The sequence below is a fragment of the Montipora foliosa genome, chromosome 8 (assembly GCF_036669935.1).
Source record: "Montipora foliosa isolate CH-2021 chromosome 8, ASM3666993v2, whole genome shotgun sequence".
Lineage (NCBI taxonomy): Eukaryota > Metazoa > Cnidaria > Anthozoa > Scleractinia > Acroporidae > Montipora > Montipora foliosa.
In genome coordinates this window covers 21,157,872-21,181,360 of record NC_090876.1, presented here as the reverse complement: position 1 = coordinate 21,181,360, position 23,489 = coordinate 21,157,872, and the positions used below count along the sequence as shown (strand labels likewise).

General features: G+C 38.3%; 3 protein-coding genes across 3 annotated transcripts in view; 2 read left to right on the top strand and 1 right to left on the bottom strand.

Annotated features, from left to right (window-relative positions):
* LOC138013334 (tyrosine kinase receptor Cad96Ca-like) overlaps window positions 1-23,489 on the top strand; it is a 54,929-nt gene that overhangs the window by 3,565 nt on the left and 27,875 nt on the right. The gene's annotated exons all lie outside the window — the stretch shown is intronic.
* On the bottom strand, window positions 1,509-9,947 carry LOC137967469 (uncharacterized). The gene is made up of 10 exons (XM_068813985.1): window positions 9,774-9,947; window positions 8,581-9,055; window positions 7,085-7,479; window positions 5,926-6,033; window positions 5,397-5,612; window positions 4,514-4,684; window positions 3,851-4,072; window positions 2,973-3,171; window positions 2,500-2,712; window positions 1,509-1,987 (listed from the first exon to the last, which is right to left on the bottom strand). Exons 1-10 carry the CDS (start codon window positions 9,945-9,947, stop codon window positions 1,851-1,853), a joined length of 2,310 nt encoding a protein of 769 aa, XP_068670086.1. The 3' UTR covers window positions 1,509-1,850.
* On the top strand, window positions 11,989-20,560 carry LOC137967277 (uncharacterized). Its single transcript, XM_068813800.1, has 9 exons — window positions 11,989-12,205; window positions 12,541-12,597; window positions 14,757-15,328; window positions 16,445-16,566; window positions 17,337-17,754; window positions 18,229-18,334; window positions 18,664-18,890; window positions 19,431-19,721; window positions 20,014-20,560. The coding sequence occupies exons 3-9, from the start codon at window positions 14,819-14,821 to the stop codon at window positions 20,380-20,382; spliced, it is 2,043 nt and encodes a 680-aa protein (XP_068669901.1). The 5' UTR covers window positions 11,989-12,205; window positions 12,541-12,597; window positions 14,757-14,818; the 3' UTR covers window positions 20,383-20,560.

Genomic DNA, 23,489 nt, shown 5'->3' with positions numbered 1-23,489 from the left:
GGACCCCTCGATTAAATCTTAGAGTTAAAAATGATAATTACAACTTTACTTGAAATGCCCTCCGAATTTCGGACCCTCAAGTCTTATCCGACAAAAAACGATGATTACTACTTAACTTGAAATGCCCTCCGAATTTCGGACCCCTCGACTCTTATCGGAGAAAAAAACCATGATTATACTATTTAACTTGAAAGGTTTTCCGAATTTCGGACCCCTTAACTCTTATCCGAGAAGAAAACGATGATTATCACTTGAAATGCTTTCCGAATTTCGGACCCCTAAACTCTTATCCGAGAAAAAACGATGATTACCACTCAACTTGAAATGCCTTCCGAAATTCGGACCCCTCAAGTCTTATCCTACAAGAAAACGATATTTACTCTCTTGGAATGCGTTTAGAGACCGCTTTTTGTTTTCCAAATAGTTTCCACTTTTGCCTTTAAGGCCCGTGCAAACGCTCGCAACATTGTTGGCCAACAAGACGCAACATTGTGGGGCCCAACATGTTGCGAGCGTTTGCACACCATGTTGTGTGTTGTTGCGACTTGTTGGAAGATGTTGGATGAAGTTTGAAACTGGTCAAACTTCAGAGCCAACAAGTGCCAACATTTCTATTGTTTCGGGGTCATCGAAGCGTGGTCCAACAATGTTGCGTTCGTTTGCACAGCACATCCAACAATTTTTGCGCCGGCGTACGCGCACTACATGCCACGTATCCATACAAATACATGCGACTCTCATCTAAAGACCCAACATGTTGTGACTTGTTGCGAGCGTTTGCACAGATCGGCTAACATCGCGCAACAAGATGCAACATTGTTGGAACCAACAATGTTGCGTGTTGCTGCGAGCGTTTGCACGGGCCTTTAGCGCTCTTCGCTGAAAAATAGTCAATGACCGCGGAGATTCTTGTCAAGTATACCTACGAACTCTACGGTACAACTTAACCAAACGTGTTTCATTGCTGTTGTTTACTTAATTTAACTCGAGATATTAAAGACGCTTTAATATATATTTCCGCTGAAAAGTCACAACAAAGCAACAACGCTTGTTCGCAAGTTAAACATATCGAGGGGTGAAATTCCTTCTTTTGTTTTTTTTTATTTTTATCACAATCAAATATTGACATAAAAAATGCTGATAATATACATGAAAAAATTATTCGATCAGATTGGCTGAGAGCAATGCAGTTTAGGTGTAACACTGTGCAAAAAGTGCAACACCAGTGCAAATTATACATCTAACTTGTTGATTATGATTGGCTTATAAACAATAGGGTTTGTTCAGAACCAATCAAATCTCTTTGTAAGAGATGCATGACACTTTAAAAGCAATAAACAAGTAGAGTGATATAAAATAAATATCAAAAAGTGTCAGTTGTTTTTTAAAAAAAAATCACAGACGTTTCGGGTGGAGAACCCTTCTTCAGTTTGAAAACCGATTTTCTTCACACTGAAGAAGGGTTCTACACCCGAAACGTCTGTGATTTTTTAAAAAACTACTGACACTTTTTGATATTTATTTTATATCACTCTACTTGTTTATCCAATCAAACCTTTTGTTTTCAAATCAGGCGCGCGCCCTAGAAAGCGCAATTTTTTTCCGATTGCGTGGCTTCTGCTTAACCATCTAGAATTTTTCCATGTATATTATTAATAAGTAATCACATGATTTTTCTCGTGCAATTTGGAATAAATAAGCGCTTCTAAATTTTTTCAAAGACTACGAATTGCACTCGCACTACAGGCTCATGCAATTTTGGTCCTCTTTGAAAAAAATTTTTTTACTCGTGCTTATTTATTCCAAATTTCACGAGAAAAATCATGTGATTACCTACACATACAATTATGTTACTGGGTGCCTCCAAAGAAAGCCGCTCTCTCTTTTAGCTGTTCTGCAAATTCCGCTTTGTCTTTTCCTTCCCGCAGACTCTCCGAAATGAAAATGCTTGGCCTCTTCAGCTTTAAGCTTGCCAGCATCCCATTTCCTAAAGAATGATATTTCGTAATTATTACGCTTGCATCACTCGAAAACCGACAAACAGATAACTTTAAAAAAGGCAATCAGATGAATTACGTCATGTAACCTCCTAAGTTTCCTTGGGTGAGACCCAATCTCAGATTCACTTCAGAAGTCAATAAATAACTGAGGAGGGAATGTCTTTACTGGTATGTTTGATGACAATGATTAATACCCATGCAAAATACCTTTACACATTTATTGCCATGCAACTAGGTAAAAAAACTTAATCGATCAGCTGATCCTTTTTGGGGGGGTGGGGGGGGGGGGGCAAGAGGCTTTGGCTAAAACTCTGCAGAAGTTTTTTAAATACACTATTCTATCATATAAAACGTAAGTTAACTTGTGCAGATGCGAAGAAATTTTTTCGCTGCAGTGTATTGCAGCACATGGATGCAAAAATGCTGAAGAAAATGTGTGTGTACATATACAATGTACATGTTACAGTGCATAAAACAACAAGAACAAACTAAATATTACCATTCTCACTTCCAATGTCCAAGACAAGGTCGCCCTCTTTCGAAAATGTTTGTATGAAACACTCATACATATCTTGTGGGTAGCCATCTTCCTCCATTTGAACGTCAATAAGATTTGTCATGTGCCTTGACACATGCCTTTCTGTCAACTTATTGTGCGACAATGCCCAGTGGCCAACAACAAAACAGTCAACAGTCTTGGTCATCAGTAACTCTGAAATATACATGTAGATACATAAAAAGCAATTAAATGCAAATCTCAAAACAAAAGGACAAAAACCAACAAAAACAAACCGTAAACAAAGAACAAGCTGTGACTTTTGGTTGTTATGTTTAACTTTAATAGTCTTTCTTGGCTTCAAAGCTCCAGTTAAATCAATAGAAACAGTCCATTGTTGCCAAGAGTGTTTCATAAAATGCAAGAATTAAGAGTTTGAAAAAAGAACAAGGAAAAAAGTGTGATATGATATTTACCTTTTGAATTTGGTACATGCTTTCTTTTCGCTATAAACCCAGTTTGAATTTGGCCTGCTCCAGCAGATGCCATTTTCATCTGCACATGATGCAATGCTGCTGCAGAGCATACAATGATGATGTTGAACATGGTCATTAGCCTCTTGAAATTTATTTGCACAGTCATGTCAACAACAGTGCTAACTTCTTCATCGATGTCCTCAAAGAAAAAACAACAATAATTAGACATGAAAACTATACTTCATAGCTACAACACTGTACATATGAGAGGCCTGTTTGCCTTTAGACTGCTTGCAGTCCCTTCTGAGTTCGTCCAACCCCCCGCTTTGGTCCACCAAGTGAGCCGAGGGGAGAAGACATACATGTAGCTATATCTTATCCCCTTGGCTCGCTTGCATGACCAAAGCGGGCGGTTCAACTAACTCAGAAGGGACTGCGTGCAGTCTAGTTCCCCTCCCAAACATGTATGTGATTTCTTGGTGCTGTTCAATATGGCAACTGTATGCATCATCAGTGATATATGTACATGTAGGGACCCTGCACAGTTTGCAATGATGATATTGCTTTGTTTCCTACATTAATCTTAAAAATAACAGTACACAAAAAAACCCATCTTGAAACAAAATTTAGACTGGAGCAGAACTTTTCACTCATGTGACCAACAGCATATTGGTTTATTGAAACAAAGGAAAATATTTAAATAAAATTGGAGTATAATTTCCAGAAGATTTGTGTGGTAGACGAACATAGCCACCACAATGTCATGTGAAAATGCTCTGTATTAATTTATAAGAATTTATATTATTACATTTTGCAGCAGTTGTATTCTTTTTCCTCAAATAAACTGTATTTGGCTCAAAGTAAAATCTTGTACTTACTTCAGAATGGCATCCAACATGTCCAATTGACAAAAAGGCACCATTTTCAAAGTATGAAGCAGATATATCTACCTCGTCAAACTTTGAAAAGACCAAATGTCCTTGTATCTCACCATTGGCGATGCCAATGATCATTTCCCCATGCTCCTCGTATGTTGCCACTCCCCGCTTTTCCAGATGTCTTAGAAACATTTTAAATTCATGAAGCTTCTCAAAATCACCCTGAAGTGTAAATAGAATATGAACTTTAAGAATATTGTCCTAGACAAAGAAGTAAAGGCGATTACATACAATACATTGCATAGATTGCATTGTAGCCCAGGTTTGCGTAGAGATACAGCATAAGGTCAACCAGTCTGATCTATGCAGAGACCATACTGTAAAACATACACATGCATAAGCATTGATCGTTGGACTTACATTGAATTTGAGGAAATGCTTTGCATAATACTAAGTATTTTTTGTGCAGTCTATATTTTGTCATCAATTACAGTGTTTTGTTTTGAAAACTGTTATTGTTTTCTAATCAAAGAAAAAAAGATGGCATTAACCAGAATAATAATACAATTGTTCAGAAAACAGGATGGACACTGATGATTGTGGTTTAGTTATTACCTTGCCAATCTATATGAAAGTTGACCTTATTGATGAAAAAGACTGTACCTTAAACCGTGAAAGCCTTTCCAAGGAAACACTGCCACCAAACCTCTCCACAGCATCTTGCCAGTGCTCCAAATGGAAAAATCTCAAAATGGCCCCTTGTGCTTGAGAAAGAGTTTTCACATTTTGAGCCTCTTCCTTCAGCTCTTTTAAGCTGAGTTTCTTTTCTTTGACCTGAATGAAAAGGTACTGCACATTATTACAATGGACCAGTACATGCTACAGAAGCTAAGCTGTACAGAATAAAATATTTGTTTCAAATACAAGTTACATGTAAGAGCATGCTGCAACTTTTCTGGTTTAAAGTACAATATTTTTTGTTCAGAGAAACCCATTTGTAAGACTAGTTAAGTCAGAACTTAAACTTGTGCTCATCAATACCCCTCTTTGGTTCCAAAAATATGATCAACTGAACATAGGTTTCTTTAAAATGCATGATGGTATGTTATCCCTGACATGTCATACATGTACATGTAGTCAAAGCTAAAAAAATCACGGGTGAACCTCAGTCAATATCAATAATATTTCAACTTCAGACATTCTCAGATCACAAAATGGTACAGCTACATGTATGTAAATTATGAAATAATCACAGTTATACTATGCATTGAATTTATTTAGCAACAACCCTACTACAGTATATGTACATGTATGTATAACTAGACCACAGTCTCAGTTGCATGTCTTGAAAACATAGCCCCCATAAGACCCCTAAGCCTCAAAAACAAAGACAGTAACACAAAACCCTCAATTTGGCTAACATTAGGCCCAAAAATCAACTTCAGGCCTAGGGTTAGCCAAACTGAGGGGTTTGGGTTAAATTCTCTGTCTTAGAGTCTTGGGTGTCTTTGTTTTCAAGACACCCCCCTCAGTCACAGTATTTTACCTTTCTTAACAATCTAAGTTTTTGTCCATCACTCAGGTTACTTAAAGGCTTCATGTGCCATTGCTTTAAGTTTATACTTCCACGCAAAACATCTCCACTGTTAACTTTCTGGCCCTTTAAGCCTCCCTTTTCAAACAAAGTGTTGACTTCTTGGAACTCTTTCCAGACGTCCTTACCGACTCTGGCCATGGCAAAGACTTCACTAAGGGCCTTTTTCTGCAAATGTAGAAGTTATGTATTAATTATTTTGCAAGATGATCAGTATAATGCACCTATGTGCAGCTTGATTTTCAATTTCATTGTCTTTGTAACCAATTCAATGGAAAGTGTATGTCGGTTCATATAACTGAACAAAAGCACATAGGATATATCGCTGAAAAGTACTTTCTTTTTTTAATGATACCACCAACCAAATGAATACAAAATTTAAATTGGTATCTATTTCAGAAATTTCCCTGTGACACTGCAGAAAAACACCTAACTACATACAATATAAAATGTACAATGTACCACTGCCAAATAAGATTACCTCTTTGTGTAATATTAAAGAGCAATCATCCCTCCAAGATGTTAGTGGTTCTGGTGGATCTCCTTCAATATTCTCCTGACCAAATAACTGAAAACGACATCGCTCAACCTGAGGATAATTCAAAAAGTAGTCTTTTTCATACACACACTAAGTAATTTGGAGAATGATGCTTTCTGCAAACATCGTCTGCTCTTGGTAATCTGCTTAATTGAATTTTCCTTTCATTATGGTTATAAAACTGGAAAGGAGACATAAAAAATGATTGCGCTCCTTGATCTTCAAACTCAAGACCCGAGGCATGGCTGGACATCAAGGTACCAAGATTATTGACATGGGGAGTAAGGCATCTTTCGATATCCAAGTAATTAATGCACACATGTATCAATTCATGTACGGTACAGTGTTGCAACCAGAACATTAGAGTGCCCAGATGATGTACGAAGCCAAATTTAAAACTTTGTCCACCAAAAGCGATTCAAGTTCAACATCACTTTGTCATAGACTGTCATGTACAGTATAAGGCAGTCTTTCACCGACATCACACAAGGATTTCGCAACAATTTCAAATGTGGTTTTAACAACCTTCACTTGGTAATTTTGGAAAGTTACTGAACAGAGGAATACTCTGTGGAAGATCCAACCAATAGCACGTCAGCAATATGGCCCAAAATTAGGAATTAATAAAACCCTCTTTAATTAACCAATCAGCAGAATAAAGTAATTTGGCCCTCTATATTAAAGTAATTTTCAATCGAGTGTCATAAAACCAAAACTAAAAGTAATTACTTTGGCCAAATCAAAAGGACGGAGACAATCCAGTAAACCAGTCAAAACTCAAAGTAATTACACTTAGCCGACACAAAGCGTGGGAAAATGTGCAAGTGCAAGCCACGATTCGTTTTGGTTTCACTTCTGATTGGTTGACAAAATGGTGTGAGGACTTTGAACCAATCACTGAGCGAAGTAATGCAAAACCAATGCAATTTGCTAATTACTTTCAACACTCAATTGAAAATCGCTCTATCAGTGATGTACATACAACTTTGTCAATATCTTCTGTTTCAATGCTTTAAATTTATGGTTCATTTAATCTAAGTGAGTGACAGTGCTAAATTGGCCTGTATTAGTTTTGTTTTATGTTAATCAAACTTTGACTAACCTCCTCCCTGTATGAAACATTGTGTTGAAACATAGAAGACTGTTGGTGCATGGCTCCTAAGTAAATTGCCTGTTCATCAGAAAGGCCAACGTAAATCGTGCACATTCTCCCTGAGAAGTGCTGGTTCTCAGGATGTTTTGCATGGAGGTTTTTGGTGGCCAGTGATAGATGTGTTCCACCAAGAACTTCATATCGATGTGAGTCTTTCTCCTCTGCTTTCCATACTTTCTTATCTGATATTCCTTTGACCAATACAAAAAGTGACCCATAACTCCCACCTGGGTTTTTTTGCATTTCAGCCTCCAAGCTGTCAACAAAATTTGCATTCACTCTTCTAAATTGCCTACATTTTGGAGGTAACTCCAAGTTTCCAACAGCAATAAAGTGCGATGTCGCTGCATATCAAGAAAAAAGACAAAAATCTCAGAAAAATTCCTGCCAATGTGTAGCGTTTTCACATGATGTCACTTAATTAATTAATTATTATTAATTAAAAATTTATAACACGCCTTTCAATGCAAATATGATCAAAAGCGCATCATGGTGGCCATGTTGGTGTTCCAAAACAAAGAAATGGCGGCCATGATGGTGTAGTCAGTCAGTCAGTTTCAGAACTACTAATTAGTAAACAAAAATCCAGAAACTTATTAAGATAACTCTGCTTTTGCAGTTAGTACATACATGTACATGTCTTATTAGCTCTTCTTTATTTCTTGTTTTAACTCATAAGACCCCTGGCTTCCGGTTGACCATGGTTACACAGTCAGTCAGGAATCAAGAGGGGATTCTTATCACCTTTACATGTATGTAACTAATTATGTCTTGACTAAAACATGGAATACCATGGACAACCATGTCCAAGAAATTTGCAAAGCAAAGTGGCTCAGTAATTTATTAATAATGATCAGGAATTAACAAAATTGTCTATGAAGACACACTGCACCTTAAATAAGAACAAAGATTTGAAGATACCCAAAATTTAACGTTTTGCCAACCATGAAATACCATATGCATGCTTGACCATGGTCAAGAAATACACTTAATCATATGTCGATTAGGTGTCAATTGGCCTTCTTTTAGTCATCAGCGAGCCTGACAAAGCAGCAAAGGCTTCAGGGTCATATGCAATGTCAACAGCTAAGGCAGCGAAACATCACCAAACGAATAATTTTTTTTAAAAGGTTTGACTTAAAAAGCACTTATCTAAAGGACAAATTCTGATGAGAGCGGACTATCTGGGATTCTTTTCTGAAGACCATTCGAGATTCCAACATTCGTATTCGATCCCAATTTCGACAAGTGTGAGGAACTTTGTAGGCTGCCACTCTTGTTACAAAGTTTCTGTATTAAGCAAACGCGGGCGAACTTCTACTTTAACTTCAAGAAGAGAAAACAAATGATTTAACGGTTCAGAAAAACGGCGGGCAACGTGCTAAAATTTGAAAATGGATGTAGCAAATACTAATAGGGTGTCTACGGTATGGACGTTTGCTTACCGCTAACGAGACAGTCCTCGCAGGAGTGTTGTAAGTCATCATTTTTCTGCTTTTTGGACGGTTCTGGAACTTCACCCGAAAACGTCAGCCGTTTTTTTCCCTTTTGCAGCTGCTTCCTAGAAACAGGGGTTTCAGTTGCACCCTGACTTGTTCCCGCAGATTCCTCTTCCCTTCCACCTTCTTCACCTTCATTTGACAGTGCGTCCACATCTTGAAAACCGTCAACATTCCTTGGGGTGACCCTTGGGGTAGCAGATGGGGTGGCACGAGTTTCGTTGTCAGCGGCATTCTGCTCAAGATTTTGAGGACATTGAAGTGTCGCGAGCGCGCGTCGCATCTCTTTGGCCAGGTTTTCAGTGTCTCGATCACAGCAGTCGTTGAATGGGGGACTCGACGCAAAGCGGTTAAAGTACTTGGCACAAAGCAGTGCAACTTTCGTGGTTTTACTTCCTGAATCATCTTGCTCTAACTCCAGCTGCAGCAAAAACAAAAAAAAGAAGTTTCAACTGGACCGCAGAGCTGGAGTTTTCTGTCCAGCCTAGGGGAGGGGGTGACCATACTGTTCAACTTGCTCCCAGGCTTTCCGACACACCCCGGATGCGCCACGTGATGTTTCATTTTTTCCTCGCGCTTTCTCGCAAAGCTGAACGGAACTATTGTAGTTTGATAGGTAGAATACGTGAGACATCATCTTTATATTAGGGTGGAAATGAATGAGTAAAGTTTCAATGGCAGTTTTCTAATCTACAAAAACAATTCCAAGCTTAAAGATTTAAACCTTCACGTCAAGATTTTTGGGTAAAAGAAAAATGTGCAACTGCTAAAGTGAAAGCTGCTTCGAAAACTGCAAACGCGATGTTCTTTTTAACTTCACACTATTGCATTTCAAATGTTGCGAATTTCAGGGTCAAAGGAAGACGTTAAATCAAATTGCCAGATTGTCAGTTTGTAACATTTATCTCAATGGTGTTCAGAGAAAACGCGCATTCCCACCCACTAACTGTGCACTTTAAAGACGCCTATGCTAGCCATTGCAGCCAGGTTATTTAATAAGCAAGCGCATCACTCTGATTTAGAGAGGTCGTAAAGAAGTCTCTATAGAGATTTGCAAATTCTAGGTATGTCTTAGCCGTTGCCTGAAAGAACGCGCAACGAGCGAGGCATCCCAAATAAAATAAAGTTTGTCTTTTCACCTGAATCATCCTTTCCTTGTTTTTGTGTGGTGGAAAAGCTGTGCTCACATCCAGTAGACATCCGTATACTGCTCCCTTCGAACTTTTCAAGCTGACACCGTTTCTAAAAACTTTCGCTTTACCAACAATAACCTTTATGTACCACAGTTTCTCTGCTTGGGACGTGGACGGCATTATTTCAAGTCAGTAACACTGAAGAACAACACTTATCAGAATCAGGCAAGACCAGAGAATCCACAAACTGCGCGAACTCCAATTTGATGATCTCACTTATAACAAAACACTGAACTTAGAGCATGAATTTTTACATGCAATCAATAATTTAAATATTCTCACATTTCAAGTTTGCATGAGTGGGAGTGGCGTTTGGAGGTGTCAAGATGCGACGTCAGTTACATTGCATTCTGACTGAAATTTTTTGGAAATAAGATTTTTTTCAGTTATAACTCGCCTGGTTCGGATGACCACTGAGATGAAGTAACGGAATTTTTACATGTAGTTTGTTTTTAAATTTTAGACTGCCAGGAACGGAAGCTAGTCCTTTTCAGTGTTCGTGGTTAAATGGTCATTTTTCAATTAGCCTGTTCTAGGCTTTCAGTTTCTCAAGACTAAGCAAAGAAGTAAGCTCGTAAAATTTGAGTAAAAGTTGTAATCAGCTTGAGTAACTGAAATTAACTTGATTGAAACCATCTGCAGAACGTAATCAAGGAATTATAAAAGCCAGCGTTATTTCCGGCAGAGAAAACAATAGGGCGGCTATTCTTTGTCTAAAATCTTGATCATAATATGTCACCTTAGTAAGGAAAGGCGGACGCTTTGTGTGGAGAACCAGATCTTTGCAGGTTCTCATCACAGTTAGACCAGCTAGCATTTGTTATACTCTCATCAAGGCGTAATCGGACCATACAGTGTCGTTTTTTAACATGGAACAACCGAATAACTCGTTGGAAGTTTTTGATGTCTCAGATGTCTCCACCGCTTCGTGTGAAATTTTTGATGATTCCAGTTCGACGTCTTGCGCAAGTATTTGGCACAGTACTCCAATCAAGAAATCTGCTCATGAACCTAAAGATCCAGCACCTGAGTGCACTTCAGAATGCTCAGAAACAGAAATTGAAATATTTGACCAAAGCACTGCCTCTGGTAAGCATTGCAATCTTAATGAATGTCAAATTCATTTCTTTTCATTATGGGTGACTCACAATTTTTATTTATCGTTTTGTATGCCGACAAATTTAGTAGCTTTTTAGGGTGATCTCACCTGATCTCACCCAGATGATCTTATTGTAGCTTTTGAAGGTATTTTATTCACATATTCTTTTTTCTTTTAGCTGAAAGGAAAATCGGGGAGACCAGTTTAAGTAATTTGTCAATCGACTTTTTGGATCAAACAGTAGAAGGTGAGGCTAACGGCTTCAATGATAGTTAATTTTTGTGAGGTGTTCAGTTTCACGGTAATCGCCAGAAAGGACGATGAAACTATTCCGTTTGACGAAAATATGCTGATGGAATCGGGAACCAGCTTGTCAATACGAGCATTTTTTTTTCCATTGGTAAAGCCATGATTTTCACCGAATTCATGCTGAAATTATTGCTTTCCCAATTTCGGAGAATGCTGATTGATTCCAGCTGAGTTGTTCCCTGTTTGTTAAGGTATCAAGAGGCCCTGCTAGCGGGGCGGGGTGCCCGTGTCTGAATCTTGAAATCTCCCATCCCATGTCGGGGTTTATTCACTTTAGAAAAGTCATATGACGGCGAGTGATCTGGAATGCGGGTAGCTCTAAAGTTATGGGCGTTAAGTTCCGCAGTTAACCGGTTTCGCTTATCGACCATGTAACAGACCACTAGTCACTCGTGTGGCGTGCAATTTGGTACAAGAAATCACAACAAAGAAATCAATGAAACTTTGTCTAGCCTTGATTTATTCGTCCTTGCTATGACTGCCTTGTCATGCACAACAATAAAATATTTCTACTGTCCCCAAATCGTAAAATGAAGACTGTATTGTTGTACAGTTGGTTTCCATCTTTCCTCACGATTCCTGAAACCCATAATTATTGTTCAGGGTAAATATCGCAAATACGATACTTACTTACCGTTACCTATTTTGCAAATCACATCCAGAGCACGAGTAAATCATAACTTGTGTTTATCAGAAGCGCTGGTCAATGTCGACAACTTTCGGGGCTGTAGGACTGCGGGCGCAAAACAACACGACTGCGGCATGTTTTAAGTTAGATATTTTGTGGGCCGGCCGGCCGGCCGGGTGAGACCCGGGTATTCTGCAAGCTACGTAGCCTTGAGATTTACTCATGTTGTTTGCGTGTTATTTCTTTTAAAGTTGAGAAAAAAAATTAATATTAAGTTGTATCTTGTAGGGATTGACCAAGAAACCGACCAAAAATTCACTTCTTCTCAAAATCTAAGCAGAGGTAGGTCCCTTTTTTTCTGTGAAAGCGCTGCGCTTATCTTTGTTTTTTCATAATTTATGTGATAGTCACAAGCTAAACCGTATTAAACGGTCTTAGGTGCACTCCTTTTAACCAATGTTTGTCCAGTCGATTAGCCTCACCGAGTTTGAAAATTCTTTCTGAAAACGTAAGTCTCAGTGACCCTTACGTCTGACAGACATCACTAAGGACCCTGAGACGTGTTATGTACATCCATTCACTTCCCATCATTGTAATCGAAGCAATGTTTTGTGGGGCCGGGGTAATGTTGTTTGATTTGAAGACATTTTTTTTAAACATTATCTCTTGTTATGTAGGCATTGCTCAAGAATCAAAGCAAAAATCCTCTTCCCCTCAGAAGTATAAGACCACAGGTAGGTGGTCTACATTGTTGTATGAATTAAAATAATTTAAGGAGGCTCGAAATAGTTTCTCTTTTTTTCAAACAAGTAAATATATTCTGTCCTTAGATACAGTTAGGTTAATCATATCATGACGAAATTTGGCCAGGGTATTAAGTACCTATCGTAGATATCTCACATTATATTTTCCTCCAAAATAACGTTACCATGGCAACGATATTAGGCATTTCTTTGAGCCTTAAAATCAACATATGTGACCATTTTTGAAGAAACGGGACGGTGAAATTTTCCCATTCAGCTTTACCAGATAATGTTAGAAATACTCTCTAAAATATTTAAAATTCAACAAAATCTGTAGGTCAGTTTTTCCAAAAAACAAGTTTTTTTGAAATGTGGCTCTAATTTTTTTTTTCACCTACAGAATTTTTTTTAATTTGAAAGACAAACAGTTTAAATTAATTTAAGCTAACATGCAAAAAATGAAAAAAATTCACCGTCCGGAAGCAGAGATATAAACGAGTAAAGTTGTAAAATCAGGAAAAATTAGGGGGTTACAAGATCAGCATTTACGCATGCGTCACCCGCTCATTCGAGTCCGCGCGCGAGTGGAGCTACAGGCCAACACAAACTGATTTAAGTGACTATTAAACCGTTTGTGTAGAATTTTCGTAGTTTTCGTGAATAGGAGATGTCTATGTATATTCCATATGTATAGGAATTAGGAGAAAGGTGAGCGAATTTAGCGGTATCTGTTTATTTCTGGTGACCCATTTGAATCACGAGCTGACGCGAGCAGCTTACGAATTGCGTGTGTGGCTTACGCGCGCGCGCTCAGCTGAAAACCCTTTCGAGCCTCCTTAAGCCCATGAACTATGATTGTTTGAGGACCAAAGCCTCACAGGTTTTGAAAGTGAAGACCAGGGCTGTGTGTGGCCTGTATGTATGTAGACAGTTTTTGTTCATGTTTCTTCAGCACTCTTGTGGCTTAGACTCTTAGCCCCGGTTGTCCAAGGGGTTGACAACACAAGATACACTTGAATACAAATTTGGGATGCACATTTTACACAACTTTCAGTATAACTCAGATATAAACTTAAAGTGTGTTATTTTATGCCTGGCCATTTCACTTTCCTCTCATTTTGCTCTGTTGGCATGTGTTAAAAAGAAAAACTTATATTTGAATCCACAGGTTTTGGAAACTTCACAAATGAAAAATTATTGGGAAAAAGAGTCTTTCTATATTTGCTTAGTTTAAAAAGCAATAAGGACAAGATTCAGAGCATTGTAAAATATCATGGAGGTCATATTACTGTTTTTCTTGAAAAAAATGTGGACATTATAATCACGGATGTGTCACCTGAATGGAAACGTTCATTTTCAAAACATGGTTACCTTACAAGATCCTGGCAACTTATACAAATGTCATCCAAGAAATGTGGGCCATCTTCAATCCACCAATTTGCCGAAAAATGGAAAATTCCAATAGTTCATTACAATCAAATTATCATTGATTGCAAGAAAGCTATTATGCCACGTAAAACAACCATTTGTCAAGAAAAGGATTATAAAAGGACACTTGAAGCACCATTTCTCAAAGTTGAGGATTGCAGTCGAATGTACAAGCCAGAATTCATTGAATTTAAGAGTTTTCCTTTCTTAGACACTGCAGTCCCTTTGCCTCATTCTCCATTTGGTACTTGGTTCAGATCTAGTGGAAATGTTAGCATGGCTAAGCAAAAGAGAACTCCATTACAGTTTTGTGGCCTGTGTAATGAGGTGTACAAAGTCTTTCGAGATCACATTAACAGTACCAAACACAGATCTGCAGCAATGGATGCCTCTAATTATGCTGGTGTTGATGCATTAATTAAGCAGGGGTTTTCCCCTGAAGATTTTGTGAAAAGCAGAACTGATGCATGGGAAAAAAAACGCTTTTTTCACAACTAAGATTATTTTTAGGGCTGTATTTTGAAATTGTAATTGTCTGATTTTGTTGAAAGGATTGATGATTATAACTTTATTAATAACAAGGGACATGCATTATCCTGAACTAAAGGCATAATTTGCAATGATTTTATATTTCCTCGTTGAAAAAAATATTACATAGTTGCAAAGTAGGTTTTGTCCTTTCTGAATTACTTACAAATACAATTAAAATGCATTTCTTTTAGAAAGACGAGTTGATGAATGCCTGCTTTGGCTGTTGGCCACTCCTTGTTGTGAGAGAAAATGCATGCGAAAACTTTCTATTGAGGATGTCAGTTCCTGTGAGTTGCATTTCCAGAACTTGAATCAAACAGAAAAACGGAACTATGTAATTGAGTATCTCTCCAACCATTGCCAATCATGTGACTCAGGTGAATTCATCACAGAGTTCTTTGCAAAAGGAAAATCAATATGTAGAGAGGCATGGCTTCTGATCCACAACGTGAATAGAGAATGGTTTAGGAGGATCTTCAATAAATTTAAGGAGGGTACAGTCGAAGTGGAGCATGGCAATCTGGGTCAGAAGAAGCCGTCTCAGAAGACAACGGATTGTATCGCTTGGTTGCAGTTTTTTGTGTCGTGTGTTGGCCAGTACCAGCCTGACAACAAGACAATCCATTTACCATCCTGTTTTACGCGGTTGAGCATCTACCAACGCATGTGTGAAGAAAATACTTCTTTTAATGCTCCATCTGTTGGAATTTCCCAGTTCTATTCTATCTTCCGCGGGCACTTTTCACATGTCCTTATTCCAAAGGTGAGTTGTCTGTGATTCAGAGGAGTTTTTCATACAGTACCTGACAGGTAGTTTTAATTTGGTTGACTGCACGGAATCTCTTTTAAACCTGTTTTAATCCAAGTTTTTATGGATAATCTGGAACTATGAAAATTAGTCCATGACCTGTATGGAACAGGGAAAAAAAATTAAATAAAATTGTGGATAACCAATGATAGAGTTCTATTAGCCCCCAAAGAATTATCCTTTTGCATGATGAGCTGCATAAATTATATGACATTGTGTCTCTGGCAGAGAAATTCACCACTGCCCTTAGCAAGGTCTACCACAGTTGCAATAAAGCACAATTTTATGACGGAAAGTGTACTGGAACACTGTGTGTGATGAAATTACATGAAAAGGACAGGTGCGAATGCAGTGATGTACAGAATTGATTACATTTGTTAAAATCCCTAAAATGCAATTTTTTTAAATTGTTGTGCTGTATAAATGACATTATTAACAGGCAAAGAATATGCTTTTTTCACTTTATTTATTAAAGTGTCCCAAACCCCAAAATATTGTTTTTGCTAAAATGAATCTTTGCACCTGTTCAAAACGCATTGTGGCCTTTTTTTCCTTTTTCTAACAAATCCTGCCTTGCAAAAAACCAAGCATCTTTTGTTCACGACTGAGTCAAAAGGGGAATGGGTCTATTCCTGATTTGATCTCACAATCTACTTTCATGCATGTTTACAAAGAGCTGATGCAATGTTAATTAGTTTGTGACGTCAAATCGGGAATAGACCTACTCCCCTTCTGACTCTGTCATGAACAAAGGATGCTTGGTTTTTCCCAAGTTTTGAAGGCTATAAAAAGGCAGAATTTGTTATAAAAAGGAAAAAAGGCTGCAATGCATTTCGAACAGGTGCAAAGAATCATTATAGCGAAAACCATATTTTGGGGTTAGGGACACTTGAACTGTAACAATTAGTTATTAATTGGTGCAGTTACTGTTTAAAATTGGATAATAATAAGTTTGTTAATTCTGCCCAGTAATTATCCATGCTGCATATTGCAAATTTACCTTTTGAAGACAATCCAATGGAATGAATATGAAGTTGGTAGATATTAATGAATCACTTTTCTTTCCTTTAGGAAAACAGATTCACAAAATGTACTGATTGCACAAGGTATAAGGAAGCAAAAGAAAAGATGCATGATAAGAAAGCCAGGAATGAGATAGAGAAACTATTAAATGAGCATATGGAATTAGTTTGGTGAGATTTGCAATGATTATTGGATCAAAAAGTAAATTGTGTAGTTCCAGAAAATATCCATAACCCACCACAGAGGAAATTTCACTTAAGACCCCCCACCCCCTGGATTTTCCCGAAAAAAGATCATCAAATTAAAGAATGACGCCGATTGCAGTTATGCAATTATGGTTTTCATTTAATTTTATTGGGTGGTCTTAAACTAGAACACAGAAAACCTTCGAAACTATCTAAACTACACAATATTGCTTATCCCTTAAAATAAAAGAGATACCAGTAAATTTATAACTGTCAGTCTACTTTGATGAGCAAGCTTATGCTTCTTTCCAAACAACGGGTAGCCATCTCCATGGCTGTAATGTTGATGGAATTAACACCATTTCAATGTGAATACGATCGCGAACACATCAAATTTTCAACCACAAATTAAGGGAAAACGGAAAGGAGAATGGAAACTCTAGATTCTGAAATGGTTACATCATTACATCGTATACTGCTGGAACCACAAATTGTAAAAAAGAGTTGAATTAACAGTTACTATTGCAGTATCTTTTGCTGCTCAATGTAACACTTGCCAAAGACCAACTTTTTAAGGCCTATGTGCATGTAAAACGTACATTTTAATTTATTCCTGTGAGTGTGAACAGTACCATTCTCAATTTCTCTTTGTCTCAAATCATGTTACAGCTATTTTGCATCATGCCATCACAGTGTCATACGCATGTATCTTCATGGGTACTGATCAAGGAAAATTAATGTCCTTTTTTAAACAGGAAAGAGAGAAGGGTGTACTACTTGCATAGATACAAGGCACGGAGATACCCAAATAAGTATCTTACAGTAATAGATGATGCCATGGATCAGAAAACCACATGCATTCCCCGTTTGCGTCGCAAGACAAAAGCAACTTGTAATCTGTCAACAGTGGGCACCCATCTGGTTGGTGCCATCTTCCACAGTGGACAGTCACCCAATGGAAAGGAGGTGTTTGGGTCATTTGACTACTATCAGTGGCCACATGACCCAAACTTGACTGGATCAGTGTTACTGACTATGTTGTCTCTGTGGTGTGAGAGGTACCAACTCCCGCCAGTCTTGTACCTTCAACTTGACAACTGTGTAAAAGAAAATAAGAATCAATATGTCCTGTGGCTTCTCGCGCTTCTTGTGGAATTGGAGATTTTCGAAAAGGTAAACTTACTGCAAACAAACGCTGTTACACGTACGTAAAATCTGTATCAATAATGGGGGGATGTATGTACATGAATTTTTTTGGATGTGAACTGCTGCCATTAGGTGTGTGCAGTAAGGGGTGTTACGAAAACCCCACTACACCCACTAGTACGAAGACCAAGACTGGGTGTTTGCTTTCATTGCACGAAAACTTAGACCTGGTCTTAGTTTTTGTAGCATGAAAACGAAGACCCAGTGTGCTGAACAGAGATTTGGCAAGACATGAAATTTTCTGAAACTTTATTGATAACACTGTTTTAGTTAGGCCTTAACTCTGGACTGTAACATGTACATTTGGTGGGACCACATGAAAAAAATAATATTACCATTGATTACAGCTTCATGAATATGGAGATGCTTTAAATAAGCAAGGAAGAAATAATTACCTTGTAAAGGAGATGTATGCAGTCATTATGGTTTATCTCACTCTAGATAAGACTGAACTTTCTTCCTGTTGGCCACACTCATGAGGACATTGATGCATTCTTTGGTGTGTATTCAAAGCATTTGACCCAAATGGATGTTTATACTGTAGAAGGTAATGTGCTACTTCTCTTCTCAATTTTGATGTGATAAATTATTAGTCAGAGCTAAAGGTTTTTTACCCTTCAAAAAAAATATCATGGCTGTCAGCATGTATGTTCTCAGACTGTTTGCTGATTCAAGCACTGATAGTACTTTTTCCTTACTGTCAAGAAAGAAGAACCAGAGCCTTTTCATTTGTAGCTGAATTTTCAGAGTAGGGGAATATAATGGACTACAGAAAAGGATGTGTAGTTTAATATATATTTTGTGAAGGAAATATATATAATGATGACTTACAAAAGTTTCGAATACCCTAACCACAAACATTAATCTTCTTTGCAGGTCTGTTGGAGGCCATGAAAAACTGCTTGCAAGTAATCAAGGTGTTCCCATTTTTACTTGAAGTTGTTTTTGACATAAAAGAGTGGCTTGCTCCATTTTCTGAAGAGCTGCATTCCCACACTCAGCCAAAATGCTTCAAATTTGTACGAAGTGAGCAGGGGAAGTGCGTCATGTTCTACAGGAACTACTCTCACATGCAATGGGAAGGTCCACAACAACTACTGAAGGTATGTTGGCTTAATGTTTTGGGTGAAAAGTTTTTTTAATGATGATGTCATTATATATCATCATCATCTTTGCGATGTGGTGCTAAGACACCAATAGTGGGAGTGTCTATGTATAAACAACCCAAAATGTATTGTCAGCACAAGTAAAATCTTCTTGGGATATTGTGTGCAACCCCTGGATTCATGAAACAGCAGGTGTTACTCAATTTAAGTTAATGGATTTTATGGCTTTCATAAATAGTCACAAGTCAACTGATAAAAAATGGGGGAGGGGTGGGGGTTGAAAATGTGGAAAATTTAACATAACATGACATGATATTGTTGATTACTAGACAAAGATCTTTATATTCCACAATATCTGAAATTATAAAGTGGGTCAATTTTGAAGATTCAAGTCTGCAATAGTGGTACTGGCAAATGTTCTACCAATATAGAGAGGGTAAAATTAATGTGATAGTCCAATTTTTGCAAAGGTGGGCTTCATACATTACTACATAATTCTTACTGTATTGCTTAAATTTTGTTTTGATCTCCCTTAAGTCTGTACCAACTGGAAAGCCAGGGCTTGTTCAACCGAGCCTGCACAAGATTGATGCAGCTTCCTTGAAAAGAGATCTCAAGAAGTTTGAAGAGAATTATTCAGAAAGAGTGTCACAGGTCTGGGCGCAGTGGTTGCAGGACCTTGACAAGCTTCTTGAGTTACCCACTGAATGGGTATGGCCATTGGAGGTTCTTGAGAATTGCAAAAAAATAAGGCCCTCTAATGAAGATGTGGCGGTTCCATCCACTTTACAAGCCATGCGTGATAAAGAAACAGAGGCAACTGAGCAGGTGTGTCAGCGTGTGTGTGTTTTTGTCTTGTGAGTCAGAATGAGATGAAGTTATACAAGATCTCTGGATACTTGATATGAATGAATATATTTTGTGAGTCAACAAGTTTTCTCTATCCAAGGCATACATGTAAAATGATCACCCTGAACTGGTAGACAATATTTGTTGGATTAGAACTACATGTAGATGGATGGAGATTACAAGGGAGGGACGCATATAAAAGTGACCCAAATACTGCAATTCGGTAGACACTCATGCTTTTGAACCTAATCACGCTTTTTTATTGCTTCAGATATACACAGGAAGATACAGGCCACCAACAGAACGTGAGAATCCTGTGCTTGCAAGTGATGATTTTTTGGATAGAATTGAGGTGGGATCATTTGTGGCGGTAAACTTGTCAAACTATGACAAGATACCAGTTATTGGAAAAGTTCTCCAAATCAACAACGACACTGTTAAGATCCATTACTGGAAAGGATCATTTAAAGGAAAGTTCTCTCCCCAGAATTTACCCAGGAGTCGGACTCCTTGGGTGGATGAGCTCCCAAAGAGCTGTATTATTTTATGCTCATTTTCCTTAACCGATGGAGACAGACTATTGCCTTCTTCACGAAAACATCTTCAATCCGAGTACGCTAAACTAAAAAATATTCAGTAATTCTTTAGGTTTTAGTCCTCTTAAACACTGATCAGAATTAGTATATTATGGCTCCAGTGATGATATTTGTAGTTTCGTGTGTTAAGTCGAGGGAAAAATGTTCTCTTCTCATGTATAGCAGCAGTGTCGCGTTTAGGATTCAAGGTCTCTGGATTGAAATACAAAACCACCGTTACAGAACGTTTTTGGCCACTGATTGTCATTGTGTTACCTGTTATTGTTTGGGGGTTCCGAAATTCGGAAAAGTCTTAGGCGGGTTTTGGGGTTCCGAAATTCGGAAACATCTTCGGTTGGTTTTTGGGTTCCGAAATTCGGAAAGGTCTTTGGCGGGTTTTCGGGTTCCGAAATTCGGAAACATCTTCGGGTGGTTTTTGGGTTCCGAAATTCGGAAACGTCTTTGGGAGGTTTTAGGGTTCCGAAATTCGGAAAGGTCTTTGGCGGGTCTGGGGTTCCGAAATTCGGAAGGGTCTTTGGGTGGTTTTGGGGTTCCGAAATTCGGAAAGGTCTTTGGCGGGTTTGGGGTTCCGAAATTCGGAAAGGTCTTTGGCGGGTTTCGGGTTCCGAAATTCGGAAAAGTCTTTGGGTGGTTTTGGGGTTCCGAAATTCGGAAAGGTCTTTGGGTGGTTTTGGGGTTCCGAAATTCGGAAAGGTCTTTGGGTGGTTTTGGGGTTCCGAAATTCGGAAAGGTCTTTGGCGGGTTTCGGGTTCCGAAATTCGGAAAAGTCTTTGGGTGGTTTTGGGGTTCCGAAATTCGGAAAGGTCTTGGGTGGTTTTGGGGTTTCCGAAATTCGGAAAGGTCTTTGGGTAGTTTTGCTTCGAAGAAAGTATTCCTGGTTCTTTCCGAGTTACGATCGTTCAAAAATCTGGAGGTAGAATGGAACCAGTGATTTGCACTCAGAAAATTTTGGCATCCAAGGGAAACAAGAATTCGTTATGCTCAATTTTAACACGATTTTGAGATTCCGACTTAACATAGAAAATTTTGTCCTGTTCAAGGAAGCAATTTTCAGATTCAGTGTAATATCTTGATGTAGTTTTTTGAAAAATTTTTCATTTTTTCCGCAGCAACCCCTAAAATCCCTTGGCTTAAATTCACAAATCCGACAGAAGTTGCAGAATTGCCCGATAGAATAAGCTATTTTCCGAAAGAATCTGAGTAATTGTTCTGAATTTTTGAAAAATGTAATGCCAGAATTTAGTTTGGAACGCGTTTCAAACTTTCTCCACGAAACAAGGTTGATATAAGGTAAAAGAAAACACTGTAACATTCCTTTGGTTTTTATTCTCGATAATAGTCGAGATTTCAAGGAGAATGTGATCGATACCGCAACCCTCAAATTGGGCCCTTCACGAAGCCAAAATTACCCCTCATTCGGATGCTTGCCGCCGAGAGTATATTTAGCGTTCGAAGATAAGAATTACACCAACATTAGATACATAATTGCCCTTAAAACAAATGGTAAAATCAAATCAGAGTATGGAAGGTTACTAGAATCATAGTAACTTAAACAGGACAATGTCAACGCCGTTTTCAAGAAGTGGGCCAAGTGGCGTAGCGAAAAGCGAAATGTCTCATAATTCTGACTTATTCGGAGAGGCTCTTGTATTTTTCTGAAAAGTATTAAGATAGTCTCTTGAAACCATGAAATAAAATTTATTGGCACTCGAGTATATGAAAGGATATCTACGGAGTAAATTGTCTGAAATTAATCCAGCTATCACAACCAAAGAAGAACATTCAAAATGTCACTTTTAAATTTCCACCGCTTTACTTTCACGGCATCATTTCCATGACATGATTTCCACTTTTGTGGCTATCAGTCCATTGTTACGATTTGCACAGGAAGCAGGGTTCGATTCCTCAATCTTGTGTGACTATCATTTTATCCCAAAATATTAAATGTTTCTGATTAGTTCCGTGAAACGAGTGTAGGAAATCGAATCAACAATTTCTTCGGTTGACGAATGCACCAGTAGGGTCAAAAGTAAAAAGAAATCCAGCAATACCAGTCGCTGTGTTTGTCCTCTTCAAAGACTGCCGCTGACCCTTATCAACAAACTTCGTAACTGAGCAAATCAATGGATAATCAATAAACAAAGTGCTTGCGAAGCAATTATTCTGGCAAGATTATGTCAGTGGAGAAAACTTGCTCTTTTTCTGTGATCTTAAACGAGCATTTCGGGCCAAATAGAGGTGAAGAAGAAATTTTTTTTCCACAAATGTGTGCATGAAATTAATAATCACCTTCGCAGATGTCACTTATCACGCGAGAGTGTCACTGAGATCGACCTAGTTCTTGTTCGGGCTGGCCGATTTGACCTCAGTGCGAGCAAGGTTAAAGAGATGACTGTGTCCCAACACACAAAAACAACCTTGGCCGGTATTAGCAGTCCCTCAGAACCTGTCAATACCCAGAACACCTCGGGAACTTTAAAAAAATTGAAGAAGGAATTGTAATCAACTTGAAGACTTCTAAGGAAATTTACACTTTGTTTGGTGAAACGGCTGAAGTAGGGTCCCGTAAGTATAAAACATGCTACTTTTTAAGTAAATAATTATTAAGACTTGAAAGCTTGCCACTGCAGAAATTTGATTGGAAAAATATAGTCCCGCGTACATACATTGTTATTTACCTCATTTTTTTGTTTGGTTAGCAATCTGTACAACATGCCAAAAAAGGCATGAAGAAAAACTGGAGGGAGCGAAGTGGCTGCAAAGTTTTTCAGAAGATGAGCCTCCCATCAGTGAGAGTTGGAACAGGTACTATATAAGCATAGTGAATTGTCTTATATTTAATCAATTCAGCAATTTTTTTTTTGTGTATACATAGCCTCGTCTATTTTCCGAGCCTCCCGAGTGTTTAGATGAGCAAAGGACAGCCGGTGCCAGTAGTTTTGTTTCCAGTTCCTTCGCGAGGAGATCTAGCCCGGTAAGCCGCAGAGACCCTTCCAAAGGCGGTCAGAAGAGTGAGCGTACCTAAAGTCCTTGCCCAATATGCGGATAAACCCATTGCCCAGAAAAGTGCCCTAAGTTAAAGGAAAGGAGTATTGCAGACCGCACAGAGATCATTAGGCGCCATAGCCTTTGTTTTGGGTGCCTAGGAAAG